Here is an 18215-nt window from a genome sequence, read left to right as displayed (position 1 = left end):
TCAGCTAGGAAACAGCATGTCCAAAGGTCCTCTGCAACACAAAACTTGCTTCTTCTCAGCATGGTAGATGCCGCGCACTAACCTGAAGTGATAGGAGGCGGAGCCCTAGAGTGCATCCAAGCGCCCTGATTGGTTGGGATGAATAAGTGATATATAGGTCTGAAGGCCAGTCAGATTGAGAGGGCCGCCTTTTTTACACAGATGCATGTTTGTTTTACTACCTTTGTGGGGACCAAACAATTGATTCCCATTGAAAATCGTATTTTCCCTAAGCCTAACCTAACTTTAACCCCAATTCTTACCCTAACCCTAATTGTAACACTAACCCCTAAGCCTAACATAGTCTTTTTCCTTGTGGGGACTGGCGAAATGTCCCCACTTGTCTGAATTTCCCTTGTTTTACTATCCTTGTGAGGACTTCTGGTCCCCACAAGGATAGTAAAACAAAAAACACACACACACACACACCTTATTTTTACAGTATATGACTGACCCATTCACACACACTCACTGGAAGGGGACGAGGATACACAGGCCATTGGCGCAGGCGAACTCGTTCATGTGGCAGGTGCGGTTGGGGCAGTTTTGAAGCTCGTCAGCCGCGTCGGCACAGTCCTTCTCCCCATCACACACATAGCTCAGGGGGATACAGTGCGGGTGACCAGGGCGCCATGGAGGGGGGCAGGTGAACTGATGAGAAGCGCATGTCCTCTCTCCTGAAATGGGAGAGGTAAGTAAAGAGGCACAAACAATATTTTGCAAGAGTTGAAACAAGCCCCAAATGAGACATCTGCACCATTGCCCATAGAAACTGCAAGTCAGTGAAGCAAAACACATGGCTCTCTTTGCTAAAACGTATTTTTACACTTTAAGAATATTTCAAGTGTGTTTATGCACTGTGAAGCATCTCTGAAGCATACACAATTGTTACAAAAGGATTGCTTTTGTTTCCTGCCTCCGTGACATAATTCTGGTGTCGCACCCCCATTATAAGTTCATGGACTAATAGCGTCACGCATATCGCATATGTGTTGTTTGTGTTGTGTAGTTTCTGAGTTACAGAGCCTTCGGAAAGTATTCAGACCTTTTCCACATTTTGTTACGTTACAGCCTTATTCTAAAATGGATTAAATAAATAATAATCCCCAGTAATATACACACAATACCCCATAATGACAAAGCGAAAACAGGTTTTTAAGATTTTTTGCTAATTTATAAAAAAATCTAAACAGAAATACCTTATTTACATAAGTATTCAGACCATTTGTAAATGGAAGAAGTTTGGAACCCCCAAGACTCTTTCTAGAGCTGGCCGCCTGGCCAAACTGCGCAATCGGGGGAGTCAGGGAGGTGACCAAGAACCCGATGGTCACTCTGACAGAGCTCTAGAGTTTCTCTGTGGAGATGGGAGAACCTTCCAGAAGGACAATCATCTCTGCAGCACTCCACCAATCAGGCCTTTATGGTAGAGTGGCCAGACGGAAGTTACTCCTCAGTAAAAGGCACATGACAGCCCGCTTGGAGTTTGCCAAAAGGCACCTAAAGAGAAACAAGATTCTCTGGTCTGATGAAACCAAGATTGAACTCATTGGCCTGAATGCCAAGTGTCACGTCTGGAGGAAACCTGGCACCATCCCTGGGGATGTTTTTCAGCGGCAGGGACTGGGAGACTAGTCAGGATCAAGGCAAAGATGAACGGAGCAAAGTACAGAGAGATCCTTGATGAAAACCTGCTGCAAATCTCAGGACCTCAGACTGGGGCAAAGGTTCACCTTCCAACAGGACAATGTCCCTAAGCACACAGCCAAGACAACGCAGGAGTGGCTTCTGGACAAGTCTCTGAATGTCCTTGAGTGGCCCAGCCAGAGCCCGGACTTAAACCTGATCGAACATCTCTGGAGAGACCTGAAAATAGCTGTGCAGCGACGCTTCCCATCCAACCTGACAGAGCTTGAGAGGATCTGCAGAGAAGAATGGGAGAAACTCCCCAAATACAGGTGTGCCAAGCTTGTAGCGTCCTTCCCAAGAAGACTCGAGGCTGTAATCGCTGCCAAAGGTGCTTCAACAGTACTGAGTAAAGGGTCTGAATACTTATGTAAATTTAAAACATTCAAAAAACCTGTTTTTGCTTTGTCATTATGGGGTGTTGTATGTAGATTGATGAGGGGGAAAAACCAAGGCTGTAATCTAACAAAATGTGGAAAAAGTAAAGGGGTCTGAATACCTTCCGAAGGCACTGTATACTGTAATGTCTCACCACATTGGAGTTCCAGTGCCTCGTCACTATTGTCCCAACAGTCGTTGTTGCCGTCACATGTCAGTGACATGGGGATACAGTTGCCGTTGGTGCATGTGAACTGGTCAGGGTGACAGGTGTTTATTTGGTCCTCTGGAGGAAAGAGAAAGAGGGGGACAATTTAAATACAGAGTACTGTATGTTATTTTCACTGCCCATGATCTGGCAACAGGTATAGTTTTCACTACATTGTGGAATGTTCAGATAGAAATATGTTACGTAAAACTAATATGCCTCTCTGTCTTGTAGAATAAGGAATATGAATTACATTACTATTTGCAACATTCCACAAAATGTGCCTTCTGAACGTGGCCCGTGGGTATGATCTTTCTTGCATTTGGTGCCTGAACATGGCCCAGGTTCGGTAGTACTCACGGCAGGAGGGGGGCTCGTCGGTCCCGTCGCCACAGTCGCTGATCCAGTCACACACCCAGTAGCTGGGGATGCACTTCCCCTCGTCACAACGAAACTGGTCCGGGGAGCACGTCCGGCCCGCTGTAACACACACACACACACACGCACATATGCCCAAACACACACACGGCACAGTATATAGTGAACAGACTGTGGAGAGTGACGTAAAACTGAAAAAAACATACAGTGAGGAAAAAAAGTATTTGATCCCCTGCTGATTTTGTACGTTTGCCCACTGACAAAGAAATGATCAGTCTATAATTTGAATGGTAGGTTTATTTGAACAGTGAGAGACAGAATAACAACAAAAAAATCCAGAAGAACGCATGTCAAAAATGTTATAAATTGATTTGCATTTTAATGAGGGAAATAAGTATTTGACCCCTCTGCAAAACATGACTTAGTACTTGGTGGCAAAACCCTTGTTGACAATCACAGATGTCAGACGTTTCTTGTAGTTGGCCAGCAGGTTTGCACAAATCTCAGGAGGGATTTTGTTCCACTCCTCTTTGCAGATCTTCTCCAAGTCATTAAGGTTTCCAGGCTAACGCTTGGCAACTCAAACCTTCAGCTCCCTCCACAGATTTTCTATGGGATTAAGGTCTGGAGACTGGCTAGGCCACACCAGGACCTTCATGTGCTTCTTCTTGAGCCACACCTTTGTTGCCTTGGCCGTGTGTTTTGGGTCATTGTCATGCTGGAATACCCATCCACGACCCATTTTCAATGCCCTGGCTGAGGGAAGGAGGTTCTCACCCAAGATTTGACGGTACATGGCCCCGTCCATCGCCCCTTTGATGCGGTGAAGTTGTCCTGTCCCCTTAGCAGAAAAACACCCCCAAAGCATAATGTTTCCACCTCCATGTTTGAAGGTGGGGATGGTGTTCTTGGGGTCATAGGCAGCATTCCTCCTCCTCCAAACACAGCGAGTTGAGTTGATGCCAAAGAGCTCGATTTTGGTCTCATCTGATCTCAACACTTTCACCCAGTTCTCCTCTGAATCATTCAGATGTTCATTGGCAAACTTCAGACGGCCCTGTATATGTGCTTTCATGAGCAGGGGGACCTTGCGGGCGCTGCAGGATTTCAGTCCTTCACGGCGTAATGTGTTACCAATTGTTTTCTTGGTGACTATGGTCCCTATGGCTGCCTTGAGATCATTGACAAGATCCTCCCGTGTAGTTCTGGGCTGATTCCTCACCATTCTCATGATCATTGCAACTCCACGAGGTGAGATCTTGCATGGAGCCCCAGGCCGAGGGAGATTGACAGGTCTTTTGTGTTTCTTCCATTTGCGAATAATCGCACCAACTGTTGCCACCTTCTCACCAAGCAGCTTGGCGATGGTCTTGTAGCCCATTCCAGCCTTGTGTAGGTCTACAATCTTGTCCCTGACATCCTTGGAGAGCTCTTTGGTCTTGGCCATGGTGGAGAGTTTGGAATCTGATTGATTGATTGCTTCTGTGGACAGGTGTCTTTTATACAGGTAACAAACTGAGATTAGGAGCACTCCCTTTAAGAGTGTGCTCCTAATCTCAGCTCGGTACCTGCATAAAATACACCTGGGAGCCAGAAATCTTTCTGATTGAGAGGGGGTCAAATACTTATTTCCCTCATTAAAATGCAAATAAATTTATAACATTTTTGACATACATTTTTCTGGATTATTTTGTTGTTATTCTGTCTCTCACTGTTCAAATAAACTTACCATTAAAATTATAGACTGATCATTTATTTGTCAGTGGGCAAACGTACAAAATCAGCAGGGGATCAAATACTTTTTTCCCTCACTGTACTGTACATATGCAAACAAGTCAGGGATAAAAATATTAATGTCTTGTCCAAAACCACAGCAGGTACAGACATGATATACACTGAGTGTACAAAACATTAGGAACACCTTCTTAATATTGAGTTGCACCCCCTTTTGCCCTCAGAACAGCCTAAATTCAGAACAGCCTAAATTCTGGGCATGGACTCTACAAGGTGTCGAAAGCGTTCCAAAGGGATGCCGGCCCATGTTGACTCCAATGCTTCCCACAGTTGTGTCAAGTTGGCTGGATGTCCTTTGGGTGGCGGACCATTCTTGATACACACGGGAAACTGTTGAGCGTGGAAAACCCAGCAGCGTTACAGCTCTTCACACACTCAAACCAGTGCACCTTGCACCTACTACCATACCCTGTTCAAAGGCACTTAAATATTTTGTCTTGCCCATTTACCCTCTGAATGGCACACATACACAATCCATGTCTCAATTGTCTCAAGGCTTAAAAGTCCTTATTTAATAATATATTAATATAATAATATTATCTCATCTCCTTCATCTACACATATTGAAGTGGATTTAACAAGTAACATCAATAAGGGATCATAGCTTTCACCTGGATTCACCTGGTCAGTATATGTCATGGAAAGAGCATGCACACTCAGTGTATAAAACAAAACACACATCATAGCTAGACTTACCACAGAACAAAGGGTTCTCGTCACTGTTGTCCCCGCAGTTGTTATAACCGTCGCACAGTTGGCTAGCGTAGATACAGATGTTGGTGCTGTCACACTTGGTTTGTCCAGAGGGACACGTTCTGGGCGCTGCAGGGACAGAGTAAAGTAGAAAAGGTTTCAGAGGGTTAAAGGTAGATTCAACGATATGACGTTACAATAAGTAGTGGGGTAACTTCTGACATAAGCAAAGAGAGTTCAAATAAAGAGGTGAAGTTTTACTTGTTGTCACACAGCTATTATGTTGCAGGACAGAGTTAACTCCTATGCACATGCGCAGATGCTTAGCAGTATCTGTGGACTAGTGCAGTCTCTTTTTTGGCACTCTTTTGCTAATATCTTTGTTTCCACTTAAATCAACTCTATTCACAGCAGTGATCACTCACGACAGTTGATCTCGTCTGAGGTGCCGTTATCACGGCAGTCATTGTAGCCGTCGCAGACGAAGGCGGCGGAGATGCAGCGTCCGTTGGCGCAAGTGAACTCGGTGGCGGGGGCACAGGTGGGGAACGGGCAGCCCAGCTCGTCACTGTTGTCGCCGCAGTCGTTCGTGTAGTCGCACACGTAGGACAGGGGCACACAGCGGCCGTTGTCACAGGTGAAGTCTTGGGCCGAGCACTCGTGGAAGGCTGAGAGGGGAAGTAAGAGAGGGTGTGAGCACATCTGGTTGCTCTCGAAGTTTCTTCCTTGCCATTGTGTTTTTGCTTGGTCTTTGGGGTCTATACCAGGTTACTGTAAAGCAATTTCTGAAAATTGATCTAAACAGAGCTTTATAAATACATTTGATTGATTGGTTGATTGATTGATTGACTGAGTGATTGAGCAAGTGTGGAAATCTATGGGGGATCTATGGGGGAAATACCAATAATGATGGAGTCTTTTTGACAATGTTGCTAGGTGCAGGGAAATGACAGTACAGGGAGCACTTGAGCTATAAAACATTTGACTTGACAGCTGAGTTTGAAAGATTCAAAACTTAAGAGCATTTGGCTTTGCTGTTGCTGGGTCTTGACTAAAATGGCGGCCGTTGCAAAAAACAGACTGAGGTAAATACACTCACCGCACACTCTCTCTAGCTCGTCTGAGTTGTCCTGGCAGTCACTGTAGCCATCACACTTCGAACGCACTGAGATGCAGCCACCGTTCAGACAGGTGAACTGCTCGGGTTGGCAACGGTTACCGTTGTCATGGATACAGTCCATGCCATTGTTGGCCAGATACCAGTTACCCGTTGCAGGACACTGACACTCTGGACCAGACGGACCTATAGGAGGAGAGATACGTTATCACAGTTAGGGGTGATAGACTGACACTCAGGACCAGAGGGACCTATAGGCAGAGGGATACATCATCAGGGTCAGGGGTGATAGACATTGGCATGATGGACATTGGTAGATGTTGGTTTAGTTGCTCAATATTATTGTGAGTAAGTGTGTGACTACCCACTGGGAACAAACTGGTTGATTAAACTTTGTTTCAATTTAATTTGTCAACTTATTTTGACGTGGAATCTACATGGAAAATACATTGGATTTGAAAGAGGTAATCAATGTACACTTGTTTTGAGGGTAACATTTAAACCACAGGATTATGTCATCATGGCAACCAAATTTCAACATAGACAAACCTTGAATTTGTTGAATTTGTAGCTCTAAAACAACATCAGATCTTCAATGTTATATCCACTATCCAGTGGTGTAAATACTTAAGTAAAAATACTTTAAAGTACTACTTAAGTAGTTTTTTGGGGTATCTGTACTTCACTTTACTATTTATATTTTTGACAACTTTTACTTTTAATAATAATATGCCATTTAGCAGACGCTTTTATCCAAAGCGACTTACAGTCACGTGTGCATACATTTTTACGTATGGGTGGTCCCGGGGATCGAACCCACTACCCTGGCGTTACAAGCGCCATGCTCTACCAATTGAGCTACAGAGGACCACTACATTTTTTTTACTCCATTACATTCCTAAAGAAAATAATGTACTTTTTACTCCATACATTTTCCCTGACACCCAAAGTACTCGTTACATTTTGAATGCTTAACAGGACAGGAAAATGGTTCAATTCACACACTTATCAAGAGAACATCCCTGCTCATCCCTACTGCCTCTGATTTGGCGGACTCACAAAACACAAATGCTTCATTTGTAAATTAAGTCTGAGTGTTGGAGTGTGCCCCTGACTATCCGTAAATTTAAAAAAACTAGAAAATCGTGCCGTCTGGTTTGCCTAATATAAGGAATTTGAAATGATTTATACATTTACTTTTGATACTTAAGTATATTTAAAATCAAATACTTTTATACTTTTACTCAAGTAGTATTTTACTGGGTGACTTTAACTTTTACTTGAGTCATTTTCTATTTAGGTATCTTTACTTCTACTCAAGTATGGCAATAATTGGGTACTCTTTCCACCACTGCCACTATATATTTCTTTTTTTAAACAGGCTGGGCAGTACCTCTTACTGGAGAATTGATCTACGTACAGCTACCCTTTTGTCTCCCATCCAGAGTTTTAACCCTGCTTAGCTATGATATTTGTCACTGACTATTACTAATGTGCTATCGTGAGAATGATTGTTGAGTAATCTCCACTTAAGAACTAAATAGATTTACTGCTATCGAGTTGCTATCGAAGGGAGGTTTAAATGAGCATATAAAATGTAACCATACTTTATCACTCAAATATCATCAATGATGCTATTTAGGACTATATACCATTTGCAAAGTCATGAAGAGCTGTTGTTTCAATTCAACCCAGGATTCAACAATAAATAGGCAATACATAGGCTTAGGGTTTCAAGCTCATTTAAAATGTAATGATATTTAGTGATATTGAATTGTGTTTGGTTGTCAACGCAACCATAAATCAACATTTGAAGGAGATTTACAGGTAACTGACAAAATAAAGGAAACACCAACATAAAGTTTCTTAATAGGGTGTTGGGCCACCACGATCCGCCAGAACAGCTTCAATGCGCCTTGGCATAAAGTGCATTCGGAAAGTATTCAGACCCCTTGATTTTTTCCACATTTTGTTATGTTATTCTAAAATCGTTTTTTAGGGGTCTGAATATTTATGTAAATGTCATATCTACACACAATACCCCATAATGACAAAGTGAAAACACGTTTTTAGAAATGTTAGAAAATGTATTTAAAAAAATAAATAAAATAAAAAACAGACCCTTTGCTATGAGACTTGAAATTGAGCTCCTGTTTCCATTGATCATCCTTGAGATGTTTCCACAAATTGATTGGAGTCCACCTGTGGTAAATTAAATTGTTTGGAAAGGCACAAACCCGTCTATATAAGGTCCCACAGTTGACAGTGCATGTCAGAGCAAAAACCAAGCCATGAGGTCGAAGGAATTGTCTGTAGAGCTCCGAGACAGGATTGTGTCGAGGCACAGATCTGGGGAAGGGTACGAAAACATTTGAAGGTCCCTAAGAACAGCATTGAAGGTCCCCAAGAACACAGTGGCCTCCATCATTCTTAAATGGAAGATGTTTGGAACCACCAAGACTCTTCCTAGAGCTGGCTGCCCGGCCAAACTGAGCAATTGGGGGAGAAGGGCCTTGGTCAGGGAGCTGACCAAGAACCTGATGGTCACTCTGACAGAGCTCCAGAGTTCCTCTGTGGAGATGGGAGAACTTTCCAGAAGGACAACCATCTCTGCAGCACTCCACCAATCAGGCCTTTATGGTTGAGTGGCCAGACGGAAGCCACTCCTCAGTAAAAGGCACATGACAGGCCGCTTGGAGTTTGCCAAAAGGCAGCTAAAGGACTCTCAGACCATGAGAAATAAGATTCTCTGGTCTGATGAAACCAAGATTGAACTCTTTGGCCTGAATGCCAAGCGTCACGTCTGGAAGAATCCTGGCACCATCCCTATGGTGAAGTATGGTTGTGGCAGCATCATGCTGTGGGGATGTTTTTCAGCGGCAGGGACTGGGAGACTAGTCAGGATTGAGAAAAAGATTAACGGAACAAAGTACAGAGAGATTCTTGATGAAAACCTTCTCCAGAGCGCTCATGACCTCAGACTGGGGTGAAGGTTCACCTTCCAACAGGACAAAGACCCTAAGCACACAGCCAAGACAACGCACACAGCCAAGACAAGTCTCTGAATGTCCTTGAGGGGCCCAGCCAGAGCCCGGACTTGAACCCCATCGAACATCTCTGGAGAGACCTGAAAATAGCAGTGCAGCAACAATCTCCATCCAACCTGACAGAGCTTGAGAAGATCTGCAGAGAAGAATGGGAGAAACTCCCCAAATACAGGTGTGCCAAGCTTGTAGCGTCATACCCAAGAAGACTCGAGGCTATAATCGCTGCCAAAGGTGCTTCAACAAAGTACTGAGTAAAGCGTCTGAATATTTATGTAAATGTAATAATCAGCAAGAATGGCGCCGGAGGAGATGGCTGCCGTTTTACGGCCCCCTAACCAATTGTGCTATTATGTGTGTTTTTTCATGTTCTTTGTAATTTATTCTGTACATAATGTTTCTGCCACCGTCTCTTATGACCAAAAAGAGATTCTGGATATCAGCACAGCAATTACTCACCTCGTATTGGACAACGATTTTTTCTTCAACATGTCGGACGCGAAGGATATACTGACAAGGCCCAAATCCCCGTCATTCGCATGAGAAAGAGACAGAGATATCGTGGACGTAGGTCGGGGTGCCTAGTAAGGATCCGACGGCGAGCGAGTAATCTGCCTCTTCCATCAGTCCTATTAGCCAACGTACAATCATTGGAAAAAAAATGGACGACCTACAATCACGGATATCCTACCAATGAGACATTAACAATGGTTATATCTTATGTCGTGGCTGAACGACTACATGGATAACATACATCGGCAGGGTAGAGCGGCTGACTCCGGTAAGACAAGGGGTGGTGGTCTGTGTATATTTGTAAACAACAGCTGGTGCACAAAATCTAATATTAAGGAAGTCTCTATGTTTTGCTCACCTGAGGTAGAGTATCTCATGATAAGCTGTAGACCACACTATTTACCAAGAGAGTTTTCATCTATATATTTTTCGCAGCTGTCTATTTATCACCACAAACAGGCTGCTGGCACTAAGACTGCAATCAATGAGCTGTATAAGGCCATAAGCAAATAGGAAAACGGTCATCCAGAGGCAGCGCTTCTAGTGGCTAGGGACTTTAATGCAGGGAAACTTAAATCCATTCTACCTAATTTCTACCAGCATGTTAAATGTGCAACCATAGGAAAAAAAACTCCAGACCACCTTTACTCAACACATACAGAAGCGTACAAAGCTCTCCCTCGCCCTCCATTTGGCAAATCTGACCATAATTATATCCTCCTGATTCCTGCTTATAAGCAAAAACTAAAACAGGAAGCACCAGTGACTTGGTTAATTGGGAAGTGGTCAGATGACGCAGATGCTAAGCTACAGGACTGTTTTGCTAGCACAGACTGGAATATGTTCTGGGATTCTTCCGATGGCATTGAGGAGCACACCACATCAGTCACTGGCTTCATCAATAAGTGCATCGATGACGTCGTCCCCACAGTGACCGTACGTACATACCCCAACCAGAAGCCATGGATTTCAGGCAACATCCGCACTGAACTAAAGGGTAGAGACTGCCGCTTTCAAGGAGCGGGACTCTAACCCAGACGCTTATAAGAAATCCCGCTAAGCCCTCCGACGAACCATCAAACAGGCAAAGAGTTAATACAGAACTAAGATTGAATCGTACTACAACGGCTCCGACGCTCGTCGGATGTGGCAGGGCTTGCAAACTATTAAAGACTACAAAAGGGAAGCACAGCCACGAGCTGCCCTGTGACAAGCCTACCAGACAAGCTAAATCACTTCTATGCTCGCTTCGAGGCAAGCAACACTGAAGCATACATGAGAGCATCAGCTGTTCCGGATGACTATGTGATCACGCTGTCCATAGCCTATGTGAGAAATACTTTTGAGCAGGTCAACATTCACAAGGCTGCAGGGCCAGACGGATTATCAGGACGCGTACTCCGAGCATGCGCTGACCAACTGGCAAGTGTCTTCACTGACATTTTCAACATGTCCCTGACTGAGTCTGTAATACCAACATGTTTCAAGCAGACCACCATAGTCCCTGTGCCCAAGAACACTAAGATAACCTGCCTAAATGACTACCGACCCGTAGCACTCACGTCTGTAGCCATGAAGTGCTTTGAAAGGCTGGTTATGGCTCACATAAACACCATTATCCCAAAAACCCTACATTTGCATACCGCCCCAACAGATCCACAGATAATGCAATCTCTATTGCACTCCACACCGCCCTTTCCCACCTGGACAAGAGGAACACCTACGTGAGAATGCTATTCTTTGACTACAGCTCAGCGTTCAACACCATAGTGCCCTCAAAGCTCATCACTAAGCTATGGACCCTGGGACTAAACACCTCCCTCTGCAACTGTATCCGGGACTTCCTGACGGGCCGCCCCCAAGTGGTAAGGGTAGGTAACAACACATCTGCCACGTTGATCCTCAACACGGGGGCGTGCTCAGTCTCCTCCTGTACTTCCATGTTCACCCATGACTGCATTGCCAGGCACGACTCCAACACCATCATTAAGTTTGCCGACGACACAACAGTGTGACAGCCTATAGGGAGGAGGTCAGAGACCTGACTGTGTGGTGCCAGGATAACAACCTCTCCCTCAACGTGATCAAGACAAAGGAGATACATCTGTTGTATTCGGCGTATGTGGCAAATAAAATTTGATTTGATTTGATTTGAAATATCAATATTTGAAGATGTATCTTCTGCTTGGATAGTTCCATATGTGCCATTGTCTGGCTTTAATTCCAGTTTGTTTTCAAATTAATAATTGATATGTTGGATTCACGTCTCCATCTCAACCAAAAATCTAGTTAAAGAATATGACGAAATCAAATCAAACTTTATTTAAACTGCATTTAAAGTTTGATTTGATTTAGTCCAATTCTTAAACTTAGATTTTTGGTTGAGATGGAAATTGTCCGGGTAGCCATGATTAGCTGTTCAGGAGTGGCTTGGGGGTAGAAGCTGTTGTGCCTTGCGGTCGGAGGCCGAGCAGTTGCCATACCAGGCGGTGATGCAACAAGTCAGGATGCTCTCGATGGTGCAGCTGTATAACTTTTTGAGGATCTGAGGACCCATGCCAAATGTTTTCAGTCTCCTGAGGGGGAATAGGCTTTGTTGTGCCCTCTTCACGACTGTCTCGGTGTGTTTGGACCATGATAGTTCGTTGGTGATGTGGACACCAAGGAACTTGAAGCTCTCAACCTGTTCCACTACAGCCCCGTCGATGAGAATGGGGGCATGCTCAGTCCTCTTTTTTTTCCTGTAGTCCACAATCATCTCCTTTGTCTTGGTCACGTTGAGGGAGAGGTTGTTATCCTGGCACCACACGGCCAGGTCTCTGACCTCCTCCCTATAGGCTGTCTCATCGTTGTCGGTGATCAGGCCTACCACTGTTGTGTCGTCGGCAACTTAATGAAGGTGTTGGAGTCGTGCCTGGCCATGCAGTCATGGGTGAACAGGGAGTACAGGAGGGGACTGAGCTCGCACCCCTGAGGGGCCCCCGTGTTGAGGATCAGCGTGGCAGATATGTTGTTACCTACCCTTACCACCTGGGGGCGGCCCATCAGGAAGTCCAGGATCCAGCTGCAGAGGGAGGTGTTTAGTCCCAGGATCCTTAGCTTAGTGATGAGCTTTGAGGGCACTATGATGTGGAACGCTGAGCTGTAGTCAATGAATAGCATTAACAACCAAACACAATTCAATATCACTTTTGAAGTATAATAGCCTATAAACGTGTCAACAAGTTAACAAATGATATGTTGGATTCTCGTCTCCAATTTAACCAAAAATAAAAGTTAAAGAATGGGATTAAGCCAGTTGCTCAGATGTAACTATTCAAGCAGTAGATACATATCCTTTAAATGTTGATATTTGGTTGCGTTGTAATACCATAAATAGCCTAAAGTTAAGGCTATCTAACAAACTAATGTAACATTCATCCTTCAAATGGCCACATTTTGAGGTTACTGTAACTATAAATGTCTTCTTATGTAATTACATTTACATTTTAGTCATTTAGCAGACGCTCTTATCCAGAGCGACTTACAGTTAGTGAGTGCATACATTTTCCATTCTGGCCCCCCGTGGGAATCGAACCCACAACACTGGCGTTGCAAGCGCCATGCTCTACCAACTGAGCCACAGGAGGCCTTAATATGTCATGATGTAAAGCATGCACATGTTCAAGATAGCATGCATAGGTCACATGCTTCATAGACAACAGTGAAATGCTTACTTACGGGTCCTTTTCCAACAATGCAGAGTTAAAGATAATACAAAATAAATATACAAAATTGACACAGTGAATAACTAATAAAAATAACAAGTAAAAATACTGGCTATGCAGTATATAGGGAGTAGAAAATAACATGGCTATAAAAAGGGTTACCAGTACCGAGTCGATATGCAGGGGCATGAGGTAATTGAGGTAGCTATGTACTGTACATATAGGTAGGGGTAAAGTTACTAGCAGCAGCGTAGGTGGTGAGTGAGTGTGTGGCGTCAGTATACATGTGTGTGCATTTTATGTATGTGTGGGCGTATGTAGTATGTGTGTGTGTTTGTGTGGGTGTGTGTGTGTTTGTGGGTAGAGTCCAGTGTGTGCATAGAGTCAGAGCAAGAGAAGGGTACAAAGGGTAAAAGCAGGTAGTCCGGGTAGCCATTTGATTAGCTATTTATCAATCTTGTTTAGAAGTCATATGGCTTGGGGGTAGAACCTGTTCAGGGTCCTGTTGGTTCCAGACTTGGTGCATTGATACCGCTTGCAATGCGGTAGCAGAGAGAACAGTCTGTGGTTTGGGTGCCTGGAGTCTTTGACAATTTTTTGTGCCTTCCTCTGACACCGCCTGGTATAGAGGTCCTGGATGATATACTGGGCTGTACGCATTACCCTCTTCCTGAGGGGGAAGAGGCGTTGTTGTGACCTCTTCACGACTTTGTTGGTGTGTTTGGACCATGATTGTTAATGATGTGGACACAGAGGAACTTGAAGCTTTCGACCCACTCCACTACAGCACCGTCGATGTGAATGGGAGCGTGCTCTGCCTTCCGTTTCCTGTAGTCCATGATCAGATCCTCTGTCTTACTGACGTTGAAAGGAGAGGTTGTAGTCCTGGCACCACACTGCCAGGTCTCTGTCCTCCTCCCTAGGGGTTGTCTCATCGTCGTCGGTGATCAGGCCTACCAACATTGTGTTGTCAGCAAACTTAATGATGGTGTTGGAGTCGTGCAGGGCCAATCAGTCGTGGGTGAACAGGGAGTACAGAAGGGAACTAAGCACGCACCCCTGAGGGGCTCCTATGTTGAGGGTCAGCATGGCGGATGTGTTGTTGCCTACCCTCACCACCAGGGGGCGGCCCGTCAGGAATTCCAGGATCCAGTTGCAGAGTGAGGTGTTCAGTCCCAGGGACCTTAGCTTAGTGATGAACTTCGAGGGCACTATGGTGTTGAACGCTGAGTTGTAGTCAATGAACAGCATTCTCACATAGGTGTTCCTTTTGTCCAAGTGGGAAAGGGCAGTGTGGCCTGCAATAGAGATTGCGTAATCTGTGGATCTGTTGGGGCGGTAGGTGAATTGGAGTGGGTCCAGGTCGTCGCAGGTCTGTGAAGATCTTCACAATTGCTGTAATAAACTGTGCAGAATCTCGAACGGCATTGATCACTTGCACCATGTACTTTTAATGTAATCTAAACGGCAATCCAGGTCATGTGATTCTGCTATTAGTTGAAGCACAGTGATAGCACATTAAACAAAATATCTGACTTTGTATTCCCATTTGAACTTTGCTGTACTTTTAAATGGTTGAAAGCGCAGTGATAGACATTTGGGTGACAATTAAACCAAAAATCAGACATTGTTTTTCCATTGGAATTTGGTTGTGCTTTTAGATGGTCTCTCCTATCATTGCTACGCAGACGACACACAACTAATCTTCTCCTTTCCCCCTTCTGATAACCAGGTGGCGAATCGCATCTCTGCATGTCTGGCAGACATATCAGTGTGGATGACGGATCACCACCTCAAGCTGAACCTCAGCAAGACGGAGCTGCTCTTCCTCCCGGGTAAGGACTGCCCGTTCCATGATCTCGCCATCACGGTTGACAACTCCGTTGTGTCATCCTCCCAGAGTGCGAAGAGCCTTGGCCTGACCCTGGACAACACCCTGTCGTTCTCCGCTAACATCAAGGCGGTGACCCGATCCTGTAGGTTCATGCTCTACAACATTCGGAGTACGACCCTGCCTTACACAGGAAGCGGCACAGGTCCTAATCCAGGCACTTGTCATCTCCCGTCTGGATTACTGCAACTCGCTGTTGGCTGGGCTTCCTGCCTGTGCCATTAAACCCCTACAACTCATCCAGAATGCCGCAGCCCGTCTGGTGTTCAACCTTCCCAAGTTCTCTCACGTCACCCTGCTCCTCCACACACTCCACTGGCTTCCAGTTGAAGCTCGCATCTACTACAAGACCATGGTGCTTGCCTACAGAGCTGTGAGGGGAACGGCACCTCCGTACCTTCAGGCTCTGATCAGTCCCTACACCCAAACGAGGGCATTGCGTTCATCCACCTCTGGCCTGCAGCCTACCTCTGCGGAAGCACAGTTCCCGCTCAGCCCAGTCAAAACTGTTCGCTGCTCTGGCACCCCAATGGTGGAACAAGCTCCCTCACGACGCCAGGACAGCGGAGTCACTCACCACCTCTTTAAGGAATACCTGGGATAGGATAAAGTAATCCTTCTACCCCCCTTACCCCAGCCCAAAAAAATAATACAAATAAATAAATAAATACAAAAGTAAAGTGGTTATCCCACTGGCTATAAGGTGAATGCACCAATTTGTAAGTCGCTCTGGAGCGTCTGCTAAATGACGTAAATGTAATGTAAATGTAGATGGTTGAAAGCATAGTGATTGGAAATTTATATAACTTTTGGCTGTCCTTTTGAGTGGGTAAATATAGGTTGTAATCTCATTGATCAACGTCTCAACCAAATACTGTATTACCAAATTATACATGTTGAAAGAACGTGGTGTGCCCAGTGGGTATTGTTGTTCTCAGACTTGAACCTGAATCATTAATTAATGTCAATGGGAGACGAGAAATTTGAGTTTAGCATTGAGTTTAGCATATGTAACAAAGCAAATGTTTTGTTATTCAAACTCCTGACCTGGCACGCAGACGTGACTACACCCTCCGTTATACTGCTGACAGGGGCTTGAGCAAGCCTCCTGCTTGGAGCCTGCGTAAACATGGATGTCGTTGGGCCTGTACTGTAGTTCCTGGGCCAGGACCGTTAACCCTGACCCGTCGTCCTTCCCGGCACGGTAGACCGCTCGCGTGGTCCAGTCGGTCCAGTATATGTCCTGCTGGAATACGGTCATAGCGTAGGGGTACTGGACCCCCCTCATGATCACCTGGCGGCTCTCCCCGGTCAGGGTGGAACGCTCAATCTTATCTCTGATGGTGAGAAGGAGGGAGGTGGAGTTGGAGAAAAATAATTGATGATTGAGTCGGTGGATGAATGCATAGATGGATGGATATATGGATGGATGGATGGATGGAGAGTTAGAATGATAAGAGATCATGAGAAATGGGTGCATAGAAACAGTGCAGCCTACTGCTCTTAAATATTTAAGGAAGTGGAGAATTGTTCAACATTTGTCTGGGTAAAAAATCCAGTGGTGTCACAAATGGCACATGATTTGAAGAACTTATTGATTCCACCTAATTTCCAACTAAACGACCAGGTACATACTAAGAAATTACATGGTAAAATGGTAATGAGAATGAGTTACTTTCTTTCTTTGAGATTCATTCAAACTATGCTACAAAAAATGTTGTACTGTACATTATAACACAAGACAAACAACATCTGAAACATTACAGAATGTAACAGATGATCATGTTCTTACAGGGAAGCGTCGGCCCAGTAGAGCATCCTCTCCTCGTAGTCTATGGAAAGGCCGTTGGGCTGGGACAGACTGGTGTTGATGATGGGCACCCGGAAGTTTCCACCCAGAGTAGCTCTCTCTATCTTAGCAGGGATCCCCCAGTCAGTCCAGTATAGGTAGCTACAGAGAGAGAGGAAGGGAGAAACGTTATTCTAGCATCTTAGCTTAGCTAAGGTCCCTATGAAAGGGCGAGCACGCCCCCATCCCCATCGATGGTGCTGTAGCGGAGCGGGTCGAGAGCATCAAGTTCCTCGGTGTCCACATCACTAAGGAATAAAAGATTTGGCATGGGCCCTCAGATCCTCAAAAAGTTACACAGCTGCACCACTGAGAGCATCTTGACTGGCTACATCACCACTTCATATGGCAACTGCAAGGCACCCGACCGCAAGGCACTACAGAGGGTGATGAGTAATGCCCAGTACATCACTGGAGCCGACCTCCCATCCAGGACATCTATACCAGGCAGTATCAGAGGAAGGCTCCCAAAAAACTCCAGCCACCCAAGCCATCGACTGTTCTCTCTGCTACCGCACGGCAAGCGGTACCAGTATACCAAGTCTGGAACCAACAGGACCCTGATCAGCTTCTACCCCAAAGCCATAAGACTGCTAGACAAGACTAAATAGCTAATCAAATGGCTACACGGACTACCTGCACTTTTTGCACTGACTATGCACACACACTGGACTCTAGCCACACAGACTTACACTGACACCCCAACACACACATACAGTGCATTCGGAAAGTATTCAGACCCCTTCCCTTTTTCCACTTTTGTTACATTACAGCCTTATTCTAAAATGGATTAAATAATCCCCCCCCCTCAGCAATCTACACACAATGCCCCATAATGACAAAGCAAAAACAGGTTTTTAGACATTTTTGCAAATGTATTAAAAATAAAAAACAGAAATACCTTATTTACATAAGTAT

At 44.9% G+C, this 18215-nt stretch overlaps 1 protein-coding gene across 1 annotated transcript in view; it reads right to left on the bottom strand.

Moving 5' to 3' along the window:
• The window catches only part of lrp2b (low density lipoprotein receptor-related protein 2b), a gene marked incomplete at both ends in the record, with an annotated part of 143661 nt that overhangs the window by 49811 nt on the left and 75635 nt on the right, over positions 1-18215 (bottom strand). The window contains 8 exons of the mRNA XM_084167517.1: positions 512-716; positions 2258-2389; positions 2672-2791; positions 5180-5305; positions 5602-5844; positions 6276-6479; positions 16496-16785; positions 17241-17399. Of these exons, the coding sequence (XP_084023643.1) occupies positions 512-716; positions 2258-2389; positions 2672-2791; positions 5180-5305; positions 5602-5844; positions 6276-6479; positions 16496-16785; positions 17241-17399 (1479 nt within the window). The remainder of the gene's footprint in view (positions 1-511; positions 717-2257; positions 2390-2671; positions 2792-5179; positions 5306-5601; positions 5845-6275; positions 6480-16495; positions 16786-17240; positions 17400-18215) is intronic.

This window comes from Coregonus lavaretus (assembly GCF_964263955.1).
Source record: "Coregonus lavaretus genome assembly, chromosome: 1".
NCBI lineage: Eukaryota > Metazoa > Chordata > Actinopteri > Salmoniformes > Salmonidae > Coregonus > Coregonus lavaretus.
This window is presented reverse-complemented; position numbering and strand designations above follow the sequence as displayed.